General features: G+C 38.6%; 1 protein-coding gene across 4 annotated transcripts in view; it reads right to left on the reverse strand.

The window, feature by feature from the left end:
• The window catches only part of LOC122787177 (transducin-like enhancer protein 4), a 728,148-nt gene that overhangs the window by 308,337 nt on the left and 397,186 nt on the right, over positions 1 to 22,625 (reverse strand). For all 4 annotated transcript variants that reach the window (XM_044053755.1, XM_044053754.1, XM_044053756.1 and 1 more), the window contains one exon: positions 392 to 436. In XM_044053755.1, the coding sequence (XP_043909690.1) occupies positions 392 to 436 (45 nt within the window). The remainder of the gene's footprint in view (positions 1 to 391; positions 437 to 22,625) is intronic.

Here is a 22,625-nt window from a genome sequence, read left to right on the forward strand (position 1 = left end):
AACTACAAGTGGGTTATTAAAAGTCTAAACGTTGATACAAAACAAATGTCACAAAAGCAGAAAATATTTTGTGAAATTTAAATAAATGTCAAATGGGTTCATCCAGTAGGCAGGAGATAAAGCACCATGTATACTGAGCACATTAGTTTTAGCATACATGCATCACATGACCCAATCAAAACTGCATTCTTTCACTGCCTTTGAATATATTTGTAAATATCAATGCATTTTTCCTGAAATATTTATACTTATAACAGTGCAACTGAGAACATCAAAACTGTGTTCTATTTCAGAAGTTCGTAGAATAAATATAAATATTACTTAGGGAGAAGAGATAAAATATTACACAATACGTGTGTTAATAACTTCAAAAAATCTCTCACTTACTGACCTCATCCACCACGAGGTTGCAGTCACTTTTTTCTGCATCACTGTCCTGTGAAAGTTGGTAGAAAACACATAATTTACATGTGACTCTCAAAGCGACGGTCATAACTTTTAAACACCCTGAGTTATACAGTTCTTAAATGCTTTATCATTTTTACTGCCCTCAAAAACAATTTCAGGAAATTTAGTTGGATGAATGATATACTACTGAGTTTTACATACGCAGGTGGTATTACAGTGGTACTGCATACAAACAGGTTGTATATAACTGGGACTTCACTGTGTTACATTACATTAAGATAACTGTGGCCTTACACTGTACCTCATATTATCCTACATTTTTTTACTGACAAGCAGCACAGCTATGCACTATGCTACATTAATGATTTTTTCCACAGCTGAATATCACAATCCAACATTTACAACTGTATTGAAATGAAAGAGATATTACACAACATCCTGCAGAATTGCATGGGTTTTATATTTAGACAACACTGCCCTGCACCAGCTTACATTGTAGCCTTTATAAGTAGGTCAGACTACACTTAGCAAAACAATACACTGAATCACGTTATAGTACAGGGTTTCATTCAGATAGCAGTCCTGTGCTATAACAGTGCTAATGTGCAGGTAAGCCTGCATCACACTGCAGCTACATTGTTTACATCATATGACATATACACCAGCAGCATTATGCATGCCTCAGTTGTGGTGTTTTACATGTGGATGACACACAGTGTTCCTCTTATATGGCTTACATATACTTAATACAAGTGCTCAAATGTACCTATTTCAACAGCTACACTAAAAGGATTACATGATGGTAGTACTGCACCAAGCTACTGTTACAGTGTATACATGTATATAATCTTCCACTGTTCTATATCAGTAGTGTTTACATAAAACAGTAGTGCACCATACTCTTACGTCTGTGTAGGTAATAGCACCATTTCCATGCTATGCTTGTACAAACAGTGCACTACATAATGCTATACTATCTATATAGGTAACACGTCCCATCTTTCCAATACTCTATTTCCATAGGTAAAAGGGACCTAGCTATAGTAGATACATTACACTACAGTGTGCTACATTGTTTATATAAGTAACAGGACCTTCTTCCATGCTACTTTGTGCATATGTTACACTGTTTATGCAGGTACCAAGACCCTATCTATGCTACACTCTCCATATGTTAAACTATAACATGTTACATTGTTTAAAATGGCAACAAGTCCCTATTCATGTTTCATTGTACAAATGTTACACTACAGCATGCTATACTCTTTATACAGGTAACAAGGTCTTATTCCATGCCACACTGTGCATATTTTACACTACAGAATGACACCATTTGTGCAAGCAGCAGGAGCCTATTCCATGTTCCATAGGTAAGAGGACATTATTCCATACTACACAGTGCATATGTTACATTACAGCATGCTACAAAGTGTAGGTAATAGGATGATACTCATTGTTCTAACCTGCACACATTACACTGCAGCACCCTAGAATGTCTTTTTTAATTTCTTCAAGTCTTTTGGGCTTCTAATACCATGACGGGAATGGACCCCATTCCTAAGTCAAAGTATGATTAAAGTTCATAAAATTAGTATTGTTTCACTCTTTCATGTTAGCCAAAAATGCTCTTAGCAGCACCTGCAATGCGCCCAGTAATGACTCCTTCTGCAATTCGTACGGTGTTACATGAATTGGTAACATATCTAAATACGACTGTAAATTCTTTTTCATAAGACCAGTTGCTCCTACTACTATTGGAACTGTCTGGGTATCTTTCTTCCACATGGCTCTCATTTCTGCCTGCAGATCCAGGTATTTTATGACTTTGTGTCTATCTGTACGCAAGACACTGTTGTCACTAGGTGTGGTGATTTCAATGATCAACGCTACTGTTATCTTTTCTTGGACCACTATATTCAGTTTTCTAGCATCTATCTTTTGAACTGTTGGTACTGGGTGATCCCATGTGATATAAACTTCATCATTTTCTGTGATTCTTTGTGGCTCATGTTTCCAGTGTTTTTCAGTCACTTCAGTACAAAAATGTTTGCACAATCTCCAGTGTAACAGTCTCGCCACATTATTATGCCTTTCAGTATACAGTGCCTCTGCCATTAGTGCGTCGCAACCAGCAACAAGGTCTGTGAATGTTTCCAATTCGGTTTTACAAAACCTACATATGTCTGTTTCTCCCACACGTTCAATGGACTTTGTAAACCAGCATGTACGTAGCCCACTATCTTGGGCTGCCAATATCAACCTTTCATTTCTTGGTTTGAATTTGCCTCTCCTTAACCATTCCTGGGTTCATTCTTGATCAACATGAGGCTCTTCCAGACGTTTTCTATACTTGCAACTATATTTATGTTTTTTCCACATTTCTTGCCTTCTCATCTGGTCCTTCACCTTATATTCTTTCTTTTGTTTTTTAGCACATTCAATTGCTACCTGTTTTTTATCTACTTCTGGTTTAATTTCCATTCCTGCTTGACGTCGATATGCTTCTGCTAAATTAAGCAGAGATGTCATCTTAGATTTATTCGCCTCATATTTCAAAGCTTTCACTACATTTGGATCCTGTGAGGTCAGCAGATATGTGTGGAGTCCCACGATTGCAGATCTATACATGTAATCAATTTCAAGGAGGCCCATTCCTCCTTCGGAACGGGGAATATATAATCTTGGTATACAGTGATTTTTATAAATCATTTGGTGAGCATGAAGCGTCCTTCTTGTTTTAACATCCAATCTATCCAACACTTTTTGGGGCCAGTCAATCACTCCAAAACTATAAGTTAGGACAGGAAGAGCAAATTGATTTATGGCTTGGATCTTTTTCCTAGATGTCAGTGATGTTTCCAGGATTAATTTAAGTCTTCTAAAGTACTCCTTACTGAGTTTTATTCGCATTTGTTCATGTTTTATTTCTGATCTTCATCAGTTCCCAAGTATTTATACACTCCCTCTTGCTCAAGTTCTTTTATTTCACATTCTTGTCCCAAACTGATATTTTCCTGGTGCTGCAGTTTTCCCTTTTTAAAGGGTGCTTTTGCACATTTATCAAAATCAAATGACATTCCAATATCATTTGAAAAAGTTTTGACAACCTGCAGCTGTGCTTTCAGTTCCTCATCTGATGAGCTATACAGTTTTAAATCATCGACAAAGAGAATATGAGAAGTCATTAGACTTTCTTGCTGTTTTCTAGAAGCCAAATTGTAGCCATGGCCTAAGCTGTGAAGTAAACAGCTTAATGGATTAATGGCAAGGCAGAATAGCAACGGTGACAAGAGAGTCACCCTGGAATATCCCCCTTTGGATTTTTATCCCTGGGATAATAATCTGTCCTTTATCATAGCTTAATTGCAAAGTGGTCTGCCACTGTTTCATAATTACTATAATGCAGTCAATCAGTGCAGGGTGTATCTTATACATTTTTAAGCACTCTTCTATCCATGAATGTGGGATACTATCAAATGTTATACAGGTAACAAGATGATACTCCATGCTACATCCTGCATACATTACACTGCAGCACCCTACACTGTATTTATAGTTAACAAGATGATACTCTTTGCTATACCCAGCATAAATTACAGTGCAGCACCCTACACTGTTTATATAAGTAACAAGATTATACTCCATGCTACATCCTGCATACATTACACTGTAGCACCCTATACTGTTTATATAGGATACTCTATGCTACACCCTGGATACATTACACTGCAGCACCCTACACTGTTTATTTACATAGGTACCAAGATGATACTCCATGCAACACTGTGAAGATATTGCATTATAGCATGTTACACTATTTATATATATATATAAGATTCCTACCATTATTGCACTGCGCATATGCTACCCTGTTTATATAGAAAACAAGATCCTTTGTTTGTTACAATGTGTAAGTATTACATTCTTGCATGCAACACTATTTACATAGGTAACAGGACCCTATCCACACCTTTCAAACTCAGAGCAATAAATCTGGGCAAAGACATAAATATGGGGGACAAAAGCCCAAAACAGGGACAATTTTTATATTTTTTTTCAATACCTTCCCTGTCAGTCTTGTCTATCTTTTATGTTTGTTTGTGCACTCTGTTACCTACCCTAACCCTATTAGTTTCCTTTCTTCCTCAGCTTACCTTCTCTTTATCTATGTAATCTGCAGTTCCAGTGGGGTCTACTAAAACTGCTCACATATCATTAGCTCATGACACACTTTGGTAACTGCCCTTAACTCCCACTAACTTCACTCTTATCAAGTAAGAATAACTTAACTATCCCTACTAGAAGCCTAATCCTAACCCTAACAACTCCCTCCCAGTCCCGAAACCTAAACTTCCAATTGCACCTAAACCTAAAATCTCCCTCCACTCCTAAATGTAATGTTCCAATTACTCCTTAGACCTAAAATCATTCTCCCCTCCTTAACCCTAGAGTTCTGATTACTCGCTAAACCAAAACCCTCTACAGTCTCTAATTCTAATCTTCTGATCTCCCCTAAACCTAAACTTAAAATCCCCTTCCCCTCCCTAACCCTAATTGTCTGACCCCTCAAAAATCTCCTGATTGCTCACTAAACCTAAAATCAGTATGTGCATAAACAGTCAAGAGTCTCTATTTCTGTCAAATTCTACATTCACACATATGGCTTTTCCTAGATCTATAATATTATAATATAAGACAACAATGTCAATATTTAAAATAAAAATAACTCCTGAACATCTTTCACCAAAGGTCCAATAACTGCTTCCTCCCATATGGACAGTTACACATTCCTGCTCTGCTTTAGACACTTTATGTATATCCTGCAATATGCAAACATGACATTTCAAATTTTTCAAGCCATCTAACCATTGTCTGTCTTCTAAGGGGCTTAATCTAACTGTTAACATTAAAAGTTAAAATTTTCATGTATTGTATTTAAATTTAGTTTTAATTTTTCTCCTTCACTTGGGATTTCCTATATGCATGCTTTTTTTGACACACCCTCCTCATTCTCACTATTTAACACATGTATCTTTGCTACGTCCTGCCTGCCCACAATCTATACAAATCAAATCAGGCCATTCCCTCTTAAAATGCTCCATTTGCCCACATAAGGAACAATGTTTAGGTTGGCAAGTATATTTTACTACACTGCGACTTTCTTTTACAAACATATGATTAGGTGCAATCTACAACAACTAAACTGGCTAGAACTAAAAAATACACTATTACTCTCCCAACTTACCTTTGTTCATAGGATATTTTACCAACCAAAAAATACCCCTATACTTTCTGACCTTATTTCTCCCTATTCTAACCTAAATTCATTACGCTCCTCTAATAAACTTCTTGTGAAGCTAACTAAGTCCAATAACATAGCAGACGACTCACTGTTCTCCAACACCATAGGTAAATACTGGAATCTTCTACCTACCACTCTAACTTCTATGTCGTCACCTTTCCTCTTTAAACAAAAGCTCAAACAACATCTTAAAACACTCTGGCTATGCCCGTGCATCAATCCCGACTAATCTTATGATTCTACTAATTACTCTTCTCTTAATAACCCTCTCTTACTTCTCTCTACTTACTCCCCTTCAGTAGACAATCTCTAAAACAACCTTGTTAATTAGCCTCTGATATGAATTATTATAGAACTCTGTATGGTTTATATTTACTTAGTCAATTATACTCTTCATGTATGTTTTACTAAAGTATAACTCCCCTATCTTGTACTGTAAATAAAATTAGAGTAAGTGTCCTTCCCAGTATATATTTTCAACTAGTATAATCTAGATTGAACCATATTTCTATTTGTATTTTACCAACTACTTACTTTCTTTATGTAAATGACTTGTTTGTATTAACTTCAATGTGGAGCTTTTCTCCCCGGGCCTCTGCTGAAAATGGAAATGTATCCAGTTGGACTAGCCCGGTAAACAAATGTAAAATAAATAAAATCATATAAAAATAAAAATTAGCAATATGTTTTAACTGACCATTTTTCACTCTGAGTTCAAACTTCCCTTCACAGTCTCCAGTACACAAACACAAATCCAAACCATCCAAACTTTTATTCATCAGTTGTAAAATACTGTAAATTTTTCCAAGTTCTTGTTACTCTTTTTGCTTTTTAAAAGAGTCTTTTGCCCATGACTTGCATCTTAACAGAGACAGGAAAAGTCATACACTTGAAAATTAGACCATGGTGCCACAGACCTTTCTGAATTAAATTTAGCTAATATGGTTTGTAAAATTGTTTCATGTTCCAAACTACACTGACATATTTTCTCCAGAAAATGTATGAGAGTTCTTATCTATGAAATCCCAATTCCAATGGTGCAATAATATCTGATCAAAATTTGTATCTGTCCATGGAAGCACCAAAAAGTGTTGGTGCTCCAAAGAATCACTTTGACCCCTGTACATTACCCATAGTATATCAAGTGCATACAACATCCACAAAGAATGCATTCCAGCATTGTTTGAAGCAGGCACCACCAAATTTACTGCAGTAACATCAAGAGAAAATATGTCCGGGAGTCGGGTGAGAGAGTGGGATAGTACTATTTCTTTCCAAAATATCAACAGCAGAACACTCCTCTATTTTTTGTACTATATCAGACCATAATTTATTACTGAAATTGTTGCCAGCAGTCTTTTTATCCGCATGAATGAGCTGCTGAGTGCTTTAGAGTCCGGCTTGAAAGGTATTAACAATAACATCCCAGTCTTGTTGCATACCATCTGCAGCCTTCAGGTCTAAGTTCACTGACGCTATCCTACATACGACTTCCTCTACCTATTATGTTTGGGTATGGGAAGTTACCTTGTGCCCTGGCCAAATTTCTCCTAAATCAGTATGAATACTACCTAGAGTCTTCCCTGAAATGAGGCCAATGGTTTAGTGGTCCTAACCCAATCCAAAAAGTGAAAATAAATAAATAAAATAAAATAAACAAACAAACAAATAAATGAATGAATAAAAACAGGCAACTGTCCCTCAGTGAAAAATGTTATCTTACCTTCCCCGTCACCATTCGTTTTATTCCGTAGCATTTCCAACTTATGTGTTTCTATCAGTTTCCTTCTCTGAAACATTTTTCTATATTCTCTTTTCCAACCTTTGATTTGGTCAAAAATAGATGAAACCCACCCTGTACTGGCCGTTTAAAGCTACTACATGCATTTTCCATTTTGCCACTTCTAAGCACATGCGAGCATGTTGAGCTGCATCTAGACAATTACTGACACCGCTCTCACAGAAGTTTCTCATTGCATACTGCAGCCGCTACCCTCTCATCACAGTCCCTGCTTTGACAGTGGATCACTACACTGTCTACAACACACTACACTACAAAGGGTAGGGATGCTAGAAAAGGTACATTTCAGAGTACTACACAGGGGAAAGGCAGAAATGGGATTGGGAAGAGTAAATGGGGAGGAGCAGATATAATGTATGCTTTTTTTTAAAGTAATGAAACCAGTTTGAGGTGAAAGACTAGAAGCAGTGATATTAGGTCTAAATCTTGTAACAGGATTACTTAGTGATAGAGGTATCGTATGAAAGTAAATTCTTGAATTCAGCAATATTTTTATTACTTATTTCTCTTGGAAAATGACTCCAAGTACCGCTGCTCCAGTTTGAAAACACTACATCTTCATACTGATTATAAATTTGCCTTATAAGTTGGGCTCTTCAGGAGTATGGACTTCTGTCCAGTAAGTACCAAATTAAGAAGAAAATCTAAGCATTTTTAGTATCGGACACTGCGGGAAGGCAATAAGCAATGTAGAACATACCAGCATGAAACAAGTAATTCATTCTACTCCAGAAAGTTTTTGATGACATGACGTAACTACACTTGTGTTGCTGAATGATCTTTTTGTATTGTAAGAGTTCTGTATTTAATAAATAAGGTGGATGACTTACTCAGTCATCCATGCTTGGGAAGCCTGCTTGACAGTAAAAGATTTCAAAAGTTCTATGCTACCTAGAATGCCACAGTTATCAATGACAGCCCCATTTATAGTAGGGAAGCTGTTAGTACTGAGAAGACAATAGACTAAATGATATAGTTTACGTATTACTTGTTCAGCTTTCTTAGGCTCACAGATTTGACATATCTACACATGGGCATCCATTAAGTTTGAGACCAGCTGACAAAGGTGTCAGGGTGGGCACTGAAAGAATCAGACAGAGTCTTATTTCTTCAGTATTACAACGGTGAAAAGTAATGATTCGATTAATAATGCTTTCTTATCAGTCATCTTATAAATGAGACAAACAGGCACAAATAAAGGACCTCATATCCTGTTGTTAATGATATGTTTAATAATTGGTTGTTTGTTTGTTTGTGTCTTTCGGCTTTTCCCGGTTAGGTGTCGCCACAGCGGAACTCCGGTCCGCTAATGATTGGCAGTAGATTTTTACATGCCAAGTTGCTGGCCCTGACGCACAACCTTCAACGAAGGTACGCCCATTCACACATGTCTCCACACAGAAGACGCTCTAGCTGAGAATCGAACAGGACAACGTCTTACTGTGAGGCGACAACGCTACCATAATTGTATGAGTCTATATTGTATTGTTCTGCTAGAAATTTGGCCATATCATAGCTGAAATCAACAGCCCACAGAACCTCAGATTTAATGTTTTCAACTACTCAGCAAGTATGCAACAGTTCAGATGTTTCTTAGCTCAAATGGCAACGCCTTCTGCTCTTTTGTGTGCCCTGTCCTGTCAAAGTATATTATATCCTCAGAGATCAGCATTGCTGCTCTGCATTGTCTATATTCCCCAAACCAGCATGGCTTCAAACCTAGTCATAGTAAGTCTAATCTGCAGTGGTGAAGCAGTACAGTACATATTATGCACAACCTATTGTGGACCATCTTACTGCTGCCAAGTACACTTGCTGTATGCACACAGTTTGAAAAGTTTTTTTCTCTTTTTTTGCTAAGGAACTACACCCATCTGTACCTCATGAATGAATCTGCAACCACACCCCGATTTCTGCTTATGCTACCTTTGAGGTTACACTTACTCAGAACAAACAAAAATAAATGTATTTCACTTTTCTCTGATTTTGTGTAACTTCAGAGGTAATATATTTAGACTTTTTTTATTTTATTTTTATTTTATTTTACATTTGTTTACCGGGAATGTCCGACTGGGCCACTGGGCCTTTTTCAGCCAAGGCCCAGGGAGGAAAGCTACAATGAAAAAAAATTTACAAAGAGTTTACAAATAAATTACAAAAAAAAGATAATGTTTAACAATAAAGGGCTACCCTTATATATGAAGAATGTAGTTTACAATAAAATACGCAATGGATAGTAAAAAATGTAAAATGCATGTTGTGCTGAAATGGAGGAAGTATGGACAAATCCGCACATCCAAGGGTGCAGGGTATCCCCAGTAAACATGGTTCAAAGTCCATTGCATTTGGTTTAGATTTCTGATGCTCATGTGAGGTGGTAGGATAGCATGGTTGACAGGCTGAGCTAGAGGGAGTTAGACATCAATAGACTGAAGCAGATCCATCATAGCATGATGACCAACGTATGGTTATTTACTACCCACATCCTGAACAGCCAAACTATGTGTACTTAAGTTACTATTTCCTCCTCCTGGATTCCTTCACATAAGCTGTCTGCTCTGGCAGCGAAGCCATGCAACTCTTTCTCTAGCTGTATGTAAGACACCACATTGAAGAAGAGCGTGGGAGTTTCTCAGTTTGACAGAGAATACATCAAGTTGGGAATCCACAGAACATTGTCCTTGACCTCTGTGTTTTCAGCATTTTTATTATTGTCTACATGAACCTCGGTTTAACCAGTATTATAGTTTATGACAATGACTCGTTCATCCAACGATCTCCAATTTATCCTGTATCACCTAAAAATAACTCAGACATGATTTCCTCACCCTCACTGGTTGTTTGAAGCAAGCAACTGTATTTGCTTCAAATTACTTTGGAACTCTTGACCAGTTAAAACATACTTCTCAACTGTACAGATTTTTGACAGAATGTCCAGATTTTTACCTCATATTTGTTTATCTGTTCCTTACAAAATTTGAGGCTTTCTGGCAAATCACTGAGAACTGAAATCACTAAATATTGACATACATTTGAGTTTCAGACTTTATCCATCGGAAAATGCAAGCTACCTCACATCCTGTTATTGTAGTAACTTTCTAAGTCTATAAGAGCAATAATTAAAATCTGTCCCTATTTTTGGGGCTTTGTCTGCCTATTATTTTATGCTTTGTCCAGATTTCTTTTGCTAAGAGGTTGAGAGGTATGGTTATGGAAATCCAACATGAGATAGTCAATCACATATAATGACAGATCACCATCTGGAAAGTATGTATTTTTCAAAAATACCATGGGTACATTTGGACACTGCAATGACTGTGAAGCATACCTTTATTATTTTCATAATAAATTCAACAAAAACTTGTGCTGTGCTTCAGATTTAATGTTTCTGTCCTGAGCCCAGAAAGCCAGCTGGTAAAACTGCTTTTGGTCTCTGCTCAGTTGTCAACTCAAAAACCTCCTAACCAGTTCTAACTCTACTGAATGAAACCTGTTAATTTTTTTTAACATCTCCCAGAAGGAAACACCATTTACTGAACTCATAAGCTATAAAAGATAGAAAACTGAATGTACTTAAAATGGCTGGCTAATGCTATTATATGAAACCTGCCTCCCAAACCTTCACTTGTTTTCAAAATACAAGTCTTTCTTATATTATTTCTCACTCTTGAAAGTGTATCTAAGTACTATTCAACTGCTATACCTCTCTCTGATTTAACCATTTCTATCTGCAGTACTTTCTTTCCATCTCAGCTTGATCCTTGGCATCAAATCAACGTACTTTTATTTTTCAAAGTCAGTGTTTTCCTACTCACAAATATCTGTTACTGCATTGTAATGTACTTTATGCTTATTCAGCGCATATCGATGTAGGTCCATTGCAATATTGCAAGATTTGAATTATGTTCAAGTACTTTATTGAAATTGCTTGTTTAATTCTGTGTCTCTGTACAGCAATTGTTATCCTATGTAAGTTATTCTTTGTATTAATGCATGACACTACTATTACTCTAAGGAGCTTTTGTCCGCATGCCTCTGCCAAAAAAGTTTTTTTTTTTTTGCCAAGATGGACTTTCCCAGTCAATAAATGGAATTAAATAAGTAAATATGCAACAAAAACATTATGTTTTCTCTCCCCAGAATCTCCGACTTTAAATCATCTGTGATGTACTGTATGAAATGTTGTGTACTTTAACATCTTGAAGATCAGCCTTGTCTTGCATTAACAGAAAGCCAGATGAGGCCATTTCCCAATTCTCTGCATTAACTCCTCTCAGTTCATGCATCGTACTGTATCCCATCTATAACTAATTTAGCTAAGTTCAACAAGGCTTACGATGGCACTGAGCTGGTATATGCCTGTTCCAACTTTGCTGCAGCTGCTCCCTGATAAGGACAAATTATAGAAGATAGACAGCTGAATCTACTTAAAGGGAAAACTAGATGAGCTAATTCTTCTGCCATTCTGCCAGCAAACAAATTAAATGTAATTAAAACTTTTAATCCCAAGCACTATGTTGTTTATTTTCATTTATTTTTTTTTTCAAAAAAAATCTTTATTAATCACAAGAAAAAACAACAAGAAATAATGGGAAAAAAGACCAGTATGAACACATTTACATTATGCTTACATAAACTGCAACAAACTAACAATTATTTATAGTCATAAAAAAAAACAACAAATAAAGCACTAATAAAATAAGTAACAAAGGGCCACAGCTCCAAAGGCAAACCAAAACTTTAATCTGTGAGCGCTTTCGTTGACTCAAATCAAATGAACTTCTTCAGACAAATTCAGAGAGTAAACAAATTCAAACACTAAAGCCCCTCCTTATATAACCAAGAAATCACATGACCAATAAAATGCATTACATCACAAGTTTAAAACTGATCGTTAAAAGGCATATATATATTTATAAAAAATTTGTAAAGAAAATAATGCTTTGGCCAACCACATTAGGGACAGCCCAGGACACCACTTTAAATTTAAGGTGATCGACGGCCCTAGAGGTGGGCATACATCCCTTTTACTCGAAAGACAAGAGTTATGGTAGCAACTTACCTTAAACGTGCATAGTTACCCAGGCCTTAATGAGCAGTGTTCTGTTGTGTGTTTACACAAGCTGAATGAATTTATGAAATTCAGTATAGAATGTCCTTATAAGATAATATAATATTTTATGTACTTATAGGTTTGTATGGGTGCACCTTTTTGATTGTTTTTATATATTAATAATTCTCCACTTTGTGCTTAAAAATTATTTTAAAGTATATGTAAACATCTTTATAAATATGTATATGCCTTTTAAGAATCTGTTTTAAACTTGTGATGTAATGCATTTTATTGGTCATGTGATTTCTTGGTTATATAAGGAGGGGTTTTACTGTTTGAATTTGTCTGAAGAAGTTCATTTGATTTGAGTGAACGAAAACGCTCACCGATTAAAGTTTTGGTTTGCCTTTGGAGCTGTGGCCCTTTGTTACTTACTTATAGTCATGTAAAAGTATACTTTGATCCATTCACTCTTCAAACAAGGGAGTAAACCATTACAATTTAAATGAATAAACAATGATCAAATTGTTTTAAGATTGCAATAGCAAATTATACCTTCAAGGGTCACCCTTTCTTTCAGTTCAAATCCTTTCAAATATCTTCTTTCATCCTCTATACTTCCCATATTCTACCCAAAATCATACTCAAAAAGTTCACCCTCAACTCACAACCTAACCAAGGTAAGAATTTATTTATTATTTATTTATTTTATTTTAAATTTGTTAACTGGGGATTTTCAGTAAGGCCCAGGGAGAAAAGCTCCACATAACACTAAGAATAAATACATCCAAGAATACATACAGGCATACATAAGCATTAACATTTTCTAGGTAGTTGCTCCACATAACACAAAGAATGAATACATCCAAGAATACAAATAGGCATAAATAAGCAAGCATTAACAATTTCTAGGTAGTTGCAATAGTGAATGATGCATGAAGAAAAGCTCGAGTTACTTTTTTTTTTTTTTTTTTTACTAAACGGTTGCTCTTTCTGTTCAGAACTTTACATTAGTTACACAGGTCTACTGGCAATGAAAAGGACTTATCATTGGAACAGCTGGATCATGACAGATTCCTAACAGCAGTGCAGAGTATGGATTAACCTGGGGAGTAGCATGAGCAAAGCCAGTTATTTAAGTAATGGGTTTTGAGGAGTTTTTTAAACTGGAGATGGGAGGTGATAGAAGTTAACTAAATTGGGAGTGTGTTCCAGATGTTAGCAATGGAGCAGGCAAAGAGAGATTTCCCAGCTTTATTTTTATGTTTGATGACACTGATTAGGTTTTGATTACTGCATCTTAAGGCTCTACTGGTGGTATAGTGATGAATTAAGTGCTGAAGGGCTGGTTTTATTTCTGGAAGGTAGTAGAGCTTGTGAGCTATTAAGAGTTGGTTTAGTAGGAGTAGCTGAGGTAGCTCAAGCCACTTTAGTTGCTTGAGGGCAAGGCAGTGATGGGCTCTATGAGTGGCATTTGTGGCAAACTTGGCAATCTTGTAACAAGATTCCATTTTGTTTAGTTCGCTGTGGCAAAGGTTGGTAAAGATAGGGGAGGCATAAAGGAGAATAGATAGGAGGTGAGTCCTTGCAATAGTGGCTTTGGTATGTGTGGTGACAAACTGTTCCTATAAAGGAGACCAAGTTTTTTGTTAACTTTCTTTATAGTTTGGGCTATGTGAATGTAGATGTACACAAACCAAGAAAGGGAATATTTCTTTAAGATCTACCTTCATTTCCTGTCAAAGGCCATGACACTGTTCTGATTAGACTGTCCCTTAATATACTGGTACATTAATCTACATTAATTTTTTTCTTACTCCTTGCAACAAAGTCTGCTTCACACTAACAGGTATAGATACCACTTGGATCAAAATATGCTAGTTTCATAACCTTCTCCTAAACCGAAACACCATCTATCTTTATTGCTCCTATCATTTACAAAAAATAGTCCAAGCAGCAGTAAACTGATAAAACATGCTCACAAAATCACCTTCATTCACAATGCTTCATCTAAGTAACTCACCTTGTTTGTACCGAGCTGAACTGAGGTGGACTACTAACCACAAATCTGAGCTGAGAAACTAAACTAGAGGCTTCTGAGCTTCCAAAAAAAACATAAGTTGCCTGTTTTTTTTTATTTATACTATTTATTGCAGTTTTTTATTGCCTTCCACCTACTTTTATACTGTATTTATTTACTATGTATTAAACTACACAGTTATACTGCAATTGCCTGCTACACTGTGCCTGTAAAATCGAATTTTATTGCTGTTCTCGCTGTATAGCAAACCTTTTTTTGTTTCCACTGTTTGTCAAGTATTTACTGGTATTTTTTCACCGTTTTAAAGCCATCTTTTCTGCCTGCTCTGGTTTTCCCACCAAGCAGTACTTAATTAACTAATCTGTTAGCTGTTTAAATCATTCTTTAGAGCTTCCTGGCTGATTTTCTGCTGTTTTAAACATTTTTTCAGTGTCTCACTGCTATTTTTCTGCTGTGTTAAATATTCTCTAGTGTTTCCTGCCAAAACTAGAGTAGCTAGTAGCTGTAGCACAGCTCAGATCCAGGCCTGCTACTTCTGGAAATGTTTGTAGTGGTTTGTTTTTCTGAGCATGTTTTCCATCTTGGATTTGAAGGGACCTATCTGCACTTTTGTGAGAGAACTGGGTTGCTTGGCACCTGACTGGTACAGGGAGGCCTGTCTAGGACTTAGAATAAGCATCCTCATTGGTTCTTTTGAAGTTTGCTAGAGTTGTTTTTTCAAGTTTTACCTTCTAGTATTTAGGCCCTGCATCTGAGCAGGTTTTTGCTTGTTTGCACGTCATGCAGCACCACACACTACCGAGCAATTGTGCACCAAATTCGGTCATTTAAATACAACAAATTTTCCCTTAAATCCAGGCAGAAATATCCATTCGCCGTGCTCCTCCGTGATCGTTTCTGAAAAGCCACCTCTAGTGATAACAGTCTTCAACCTTGCATTTATGGACAGTTGGACTATCCTTGTTTCTCCTGACAACTTGTTAACTTGGGTCTCTTCAAGCCGTGTATCAACTGCCTCAAGTACATGGACAACCTTCTACTAATAACACAGTCTAGTACAGAGTGCAAGAGATGTATTTACACCAAGAACCTAGAATCCATGCCCTCTTTCACTCAAAACAGTAACATGGAGAAGGTTGTCAACTCACCCACCATTACATAGTCACAAAGTACCACTACTTATATACATACCACTACTCATACACAAAGTACACATGAAACATGTAAATCCACATAAGCAGAGGTTCTCTTGAAAAGCTTACTGAAACACCAGAGACCTCCAAAACACAAGTCTACTAGAGCTAACACAGTCTCCACAACATACATGACACACAGCAATACCAGTGTCTCACCCACCTGTAAGGCATAATGCTCAAAAAACACATTTTCTTGTCACTGAAGACTCAATACTGAGACACGGATGTCCCACTCACTAGGCTGGACAAGAAAAAAGTCACCGTCAGCTGCCTGCCTGGTGCCAGGATTCGCCAAATCACACATGCACTCAAGTCTCTCAGCAACAAGTACCGTTATGACTCAGTCATAGTTCATGTTGGTGTGAATGACCTGAGACATACCTCACTGGACTATATGAATAAACGGTTTTCACCTGGCACCCCTAGGCTTTCAGCTGCTGGCAAAGGCTTTTGCCTCCCCCATACTGCCTTTTTTAGGCATGGTCTCGAAAACAACATTACCAACATGAAATTAACCAATCAGAACAAAATAAGGGTCATGCTACTAAATGCTAGGAGCTTAAACCAAAAACTAAACTCCCTGGAAACACTTCTATCAATAGAAGATGTAGATGTCTGTGCAGTCACAGAAACCTGGTTTAAGGCCTCATAGAGTACCTCGGCCCTGCTAGGCTACAATGCCATCTACACCTTTAGACCACAAAATGAATGTGTGAAAACCAAAGGAGGTGGAGTTTCAATTAATACTAGAGATAAATTCACCTCATGTCTAGTTAGATTGGATAACTCCATGGAGTTACTCCAGGTCCAGGTTATGGTGGGTAAGACTCCATTCAAGTCCTAGCCATTTATAGATCCCCCTCCATGAATCACGGCATCCATGAAGTCTACTTAAAACTGAAGAAAATCCAGATTTTACCAAACACACTGGTTATGGGGGATTTCAATTATCCCACTATCAACTAGGAAACCTACTCTATCCCAAACTTACTAGCACAAAAGTTCCTTGACTCTGTGAATTCAAATGCCCTGCAGCAAATTATCCATATCCCAACAAGACGAGCAAACATTCTAGATCTGGTCCTCACCAACATGTCAAACAGGTGCACTGTTGCAACTGTTGGACCCTCATTAGTTAAAACTGACCACAAATCAGACACTTTCGAATTGACACTAACACCAGAGCTCACAAAGGGTGAAATCAGACTAAAAAACTTCACCAAGGCAAACTATACCCTCAGAGATGAAGGTATAAATGCATTCCAAGACCCCCCCCCAAGCTGAAAGTGCTAACTACACTGAAGCTTACACGCTAAAGCCCTGTACAATCACTTGCATAAGTGTATAAACTCAGCTGCACCAGACAGAATCAAAGCCAGAGCCCAAAGTAAAATCAAGGTGCCATGGTGGACTTCAGCATCAGCAAACTCTAAAATAAATGCAAACAGTTGCTGTCCAAGAAAACAAAGATAAGGACCCAACAATGGAAAAGCACCCTCCTCAGGCAATAAGACAACTTGTCAAATACTCCAAGATCTCTTTTGAGAGAAACCTAGCAAGTACTGCCAAGGATAACCATAAGGCCTTTTACAACCATGTATGTAACCTAAAGGGTAGGACCCAAGCATATGCAAAACTGGTGGTCAATGGTATCACACACACACACACACACACACACACACACACACACACACTGACAACACAGAGATAGCAAACCTGGTAGCAGATAGGTTTGGTGAAAATTATCCCCTCCAAACTTACAACAAACCCTCCCCCAAACCTCCCCCCACCTTACATATCTGTAGAGTAGGTCCTCAAAGCCCTGTTCCAAGGCAAAAAACACGGTCTCTATGGGACCATATGACATCTTAGGCTGTCTTGTAAACAGGGTAATCTGGGGAATTACAGACCCATAAGTCTGACCAGCCTCATCTGTAAGGCCATGGAATGCATCATTACGGACCTCATAAATAAAGACATAGGTGACCTCCAAACCATGCATCCTACCCAATTCGGCTTCATGAAGGTCAGATCCTGCTTGTTAAATCTAGTGGAATTCTTTGAAAATGTGAACAAGGCCAATGATGAGGGCAAATCTGTGCACACAACATACCTCGGCTTGCAAAGGCTTTCGACACAATCCTACATTCAGGCATTACCGATAAACTTAGCAAACTGAATGTAAACCCCTTTGTTGTAAGATGGGTTGCCAACTGGCTCACAAACCAGACACGAACAATCAAACTGGCTTGAATTTCCAGACATATTAAGGTACCATCAACTCAGCTTAGCTCATCTAATTCTGTACTATCCTGAAAGTGCTAACTACACTGAAGCTTACACACTAAAGCCCTGTACAATCACTTGCATAAGTGTATAAACTCGGCTGTACCACACAGAATCAAAGCCAAAGCCCAAAGTATAATCAAGGTGCCATGGTGGACTTCGGCATCAACAAACTCTACAATAAATGCAAAAGGTTGCTGTCCAAGAAAACAAAGATAAGGACCCAACAATGGAAAAGCATCCTCCACAGCCTCAATAGGCAAATAAAACAACTTGTCAAATCCTCCAAGAGCCCCTTTGAGAGAAACCTAGCCAAGTACTACCAAGGATAACCATAAGGCCTTTTACAACTATGTATGTAACCAAAAGGGTAGGACCCAGGCATATGCAGAACTGGTGGTCAACGGTATCACACAGACACACTGACCCCACAGAGATGGCAAACCTGGTAGCGGATAGGTTTGGTGAATGTTTCACTCCCTTATCCCCCCCTAACTTGCAAAAAACCCTCCCCCAGACTTCCCCCCCACCTTACATATCTGAAGAGCAGGTCCTCAAAGCCCTGTTCAAGGCAAAGAACACGGCCTCTATAGGACCAGATGAAATCTCAGGCTGCCTTGTAAACAGGCTAAAACATGAACTAGCATCACCACTAAGTACCCTTTCCAATCATAGCCCAACCAAAGGCTTTGTTCCTGTGGAATGGAGAATAGCTACAGTTATTCCCCTTCACAAAGGTGGCCTAGCAACAGATCTGGGGAATTACAGACCCATGTCGGACCGGCCTCATCTGTAAGGCCATAGAATGCATTATGGACCTCATAAATAAAGATAAAGGTGACCTCCAAACCATCCATTCTATCAAATTCGGCTTCATGAAGGTCAGATCCTGCTTGTTAAATCTAGTGGAATTCTTTGAAAATGTGAACAAGGCCACTAATGAGGGCAAATGTGTGCACACAGCATACCTCGACTTGCAAAGGCTTTCGACACAATCCTACATTCAGGCATTACCGAGAAACTTAGCAAACTGAATGTAAACCCCTCCGTTGTAAGATGGGTTGCCAACTGGCTCACAAATCGGACACGCACTATCAAACTGGCTTGAATTTCCAAACCTATTAAGGTACCATCAACTCAGCTTAGCTCATCTAATTCTGTACTATCCCGAAAAAAACCCTGACCTTACTGGCATGCTGAATTTCTACAATTCAAATAGACAACTTTGGTCCTCCAACAAAGCCTTAATCAAAACCATCACATGCAAAAACAACTCTGGGGAATCGTAGATAAAAAGTGAGAACAGTCACCACGAAAAACTTCTTCAGCACGAGTAGAATCCAAAAAGTAGTCACCATAAAAATGTAAAAACCATTTAATGTAGAACAAGGAATGAGCGCTTTCACGTAGTACTAGCTACGCTTCATCAGATACAATTACACAAGACAATTCTCATATAAATACCCAACTTTTTGGCGGGCTCATTAGTTCATTTACTTATTAACACCTTAATTAGTAATGAAGCTTAGTCCACAGTACATCGACTTCATTACACTTCCCTTCAATATTGCTACAAATCAAATATTGCACATCATTATAAAAAATATAAAAAATAATAACAATAAATGCTCACACATGAGAATGTTAAAATGTGTAAGTAGCGAGCTATGATACACAATGTGTAATGTGTTTTTTAACAGTTCTCTGAAAGAGTGATGTTGTGATTATTATTACTATTGTCTATTTAAGCTTTGCAAGGGTATTACTAATTAAGGTGTTAATAAGTAAATGAACTAATGAGCCCGCCAAAAAGTTGGGTATTTATATGAGAATTGTCTTGTGTAATTGTATCTGATGAAGCGTAGCTAGTACTACGTGAAAGCGCTCATTCCTTGTTCTACATTAAATGGTTTTTACATTTTTATGGTGACTACTTTTTGATTCTACTGGCTGAAGATTTTTGGTGACTGTTCTCACTTTTTATCTACTTATCCTTTTGCATTTGGTGAGAACGTCTTTGGCAGTGAGTTGTGTTCCTTGCTTATTATTATTATACTCTGGGGAATCACTATCACTATCACTATTTGCTCATGAAATAGCAAAAATATGGAACAACCTTCCCCCTGACCTCAAACTGCAAAACTCCACACCCTCCTTCAAAAGCCTACTTAAAACATACCTTTTCATCAACCATCTATGCAACTGTAATTGACCCCCTGAAGCCTCATCCACTCAATGTTTCTACACCCCATCTGTCCTGGATAACACAAACAACACGCTCTAACTATACTTATCCATGTGTGAGTAATAACCTATATATGACCGTATGTATGTGTGTGTGTGTGTGTGTGTGTGTGTGTGTGTGTGTGTGTGTGTGTGTGTAAGTTTGTGTGTATATATCCTCTTTCATGTATATTTGCTTGAATGTATATATGGAAATTAGAAGTTATGTACTCACCATAACGTTCCATCTGAGTAGGTGTATTCATTTGTCTGCAACCTGTGGGTTATGGATCCGATATCGGATCCGAACCGGCATGGTTTACCAGCTATGGATCCAAGCTCTCAGCTCCTCCCCTCACCCATAATGCCCTGCTCTACCCTCATGACCTCAGATCAAGTTTGCCAACAGCAAGAACACCCTGAAAAGGGTAACACACCATATGCAGGAAACTGAAAGGCCAGGGGGATAGGAGGGCGGGATGGTTGCAGACAAATGAATACACCTACTCAGATGGAACGTTATGGTGAGTACATAACTTCTAAATCTGAAGTAGGAGATTCATTTGTCTGCAACCTGTGGGACAGAGTCCCCAGCTACCTGAATCTTGGGCCATCATGGAAGGATATTCGGAGCACATGAGCCAAATGATGCTCTACCCTAGATGCAAGATCCAACTTGTAGTGGGAAATAAAAGTATGAGATGAAGCCCACGTGGCTGCTGCACAAATATCATCTAGAGGAATCCTAGCCTTAAAGGCTGCCGAGGTAGAGACTGACCGGGTTGAATGGGCGTGTACACCCTCCGGTGCGGGCCTTCCTGAAGCTTGATAAGCCAATAAGATACATTGTGAAATCCAGCGAGACAGAGACTTTAGAAATTGGCTTGCCCAAATTAAATTTAGCAAAGGAAATGAACAACTGGTCGGATTGCCTATGACCAGCCGTCCTATTTAGATAAAATCTAAGTTGCCTGTGAACATCTAAGGAGTGAAGCTTATATTCACCTTTGTTTTCATATTTAGGAAAGAAAACAGGGAGGTTAATGGATTGATTAATGTTTGCTTCAGAAGCTACTTTAGGAAGAAAAGACGGGTTTGGTCCTGAGGTAAACACGGTCCGGATGAAAGACCAAGTAAGGAGGTTTAGCTGATAATGCTTGGAGCTCTGAAACTCTCTTGGCCGAAGTAATGGCTACCAAGAAGGCAGTCTTGAACGACAAGAATTTGAGATCTACCGTAGCCGCCGGTTCGAAGGGGGGGGCGGTCAAGGCCTGGAGAACTAAGGAAAGGTCCCAGGGAGGAACTGCTTGTTTTACAGGGGGCCTGAGAAGGAAAGTACCTTTAAGGAAAATTTTACACAACTTGGCCGACATGAGTGGACTGGAGTCATGACCAATGTGATAATGTGAAATTGCCGCAAGTTGAACTTTGACTGTGGAACTGCTGGCACCATCGTTAAAAAGAGTGGTTAAGAAATCAAGCACTAAAGGGAGAGGAACTGTGAAGGGGTTCAGGCCTTGCCGCTCCGCCCACAAAGAAAACCGTTTCCACTTGCTACGGTAGACTTTCCTAGTGGACGGTTTATGAGCTGCCACCAGGATCGCCTTAACAGGGGACGAAATACCGGGAGTCCTGATCAAGAGTGAAACTGGAGCAGCCAAGCGATCAGCTTCAGGTTGTCCAGGTTCGGAGGAGATAGGCGGGATGGATGAGATATCAGATCCGGAATGGGATCTAGAATCCAAGGGGGATTCACCGAGTGAGACCTTAGGAAGGGGAACCAGATCTGTCGAGGCCAAACGGAGCAATGAGAATCATTCTGCACCCCACCGAGAGGCTTTCTGAAGAACTTGGAGAATCAGAGGCAAGGGGGATAAGCATACAGAAGACCGGGTGGCCAAGCATGCACCAGAGCGTCTCTTGGGGAACCTCCTGGAGGAGGTATCAGAGAGAAAAAACTGTCACACTTGGTGTTTGAGGGAGAGGCAAAAAGATCGCAAGAAGGAGTTCCCCACCGTGCGAATATGCGTTCCGCTACTTGTGTATTGAGAGACCACTCGTAAGGGGTCAGAATGGTGCGACTGAGCTTGTCCGCCAGGATGTTGGACCGACCGGAATGCGTTGCTATGAGAAAGCGGTTGGTGGAGATTGCCCATTCCCAAACTCTCATGGCTTCTCGACAAAGAGGGTAAGACCTGGTTCCTCCTTGCTTGTTGATATACCAGACAACCGACATGTTGTCCGATTGAATCGCAACTGTTCCCAAGGGAAGAAAGTCCTGAAGTGCTAGCAACGCTAAGAGCACTGCTCTCATC

The sequence above is a fragment of the Protopterus annectens genome, chromosome 13.part0 (genome assembly GCF_019279795.1).
Source record: "Protopterus annectens isolate FY-2018-M chromosome 13.part0, PAN1.0, whole genome shotgun sequence".
NCBI lineage: Eukaryota > Metazoa > Chordata > Ceratodontiformes > Protopteridae > Protopterus > Protopterus annectens.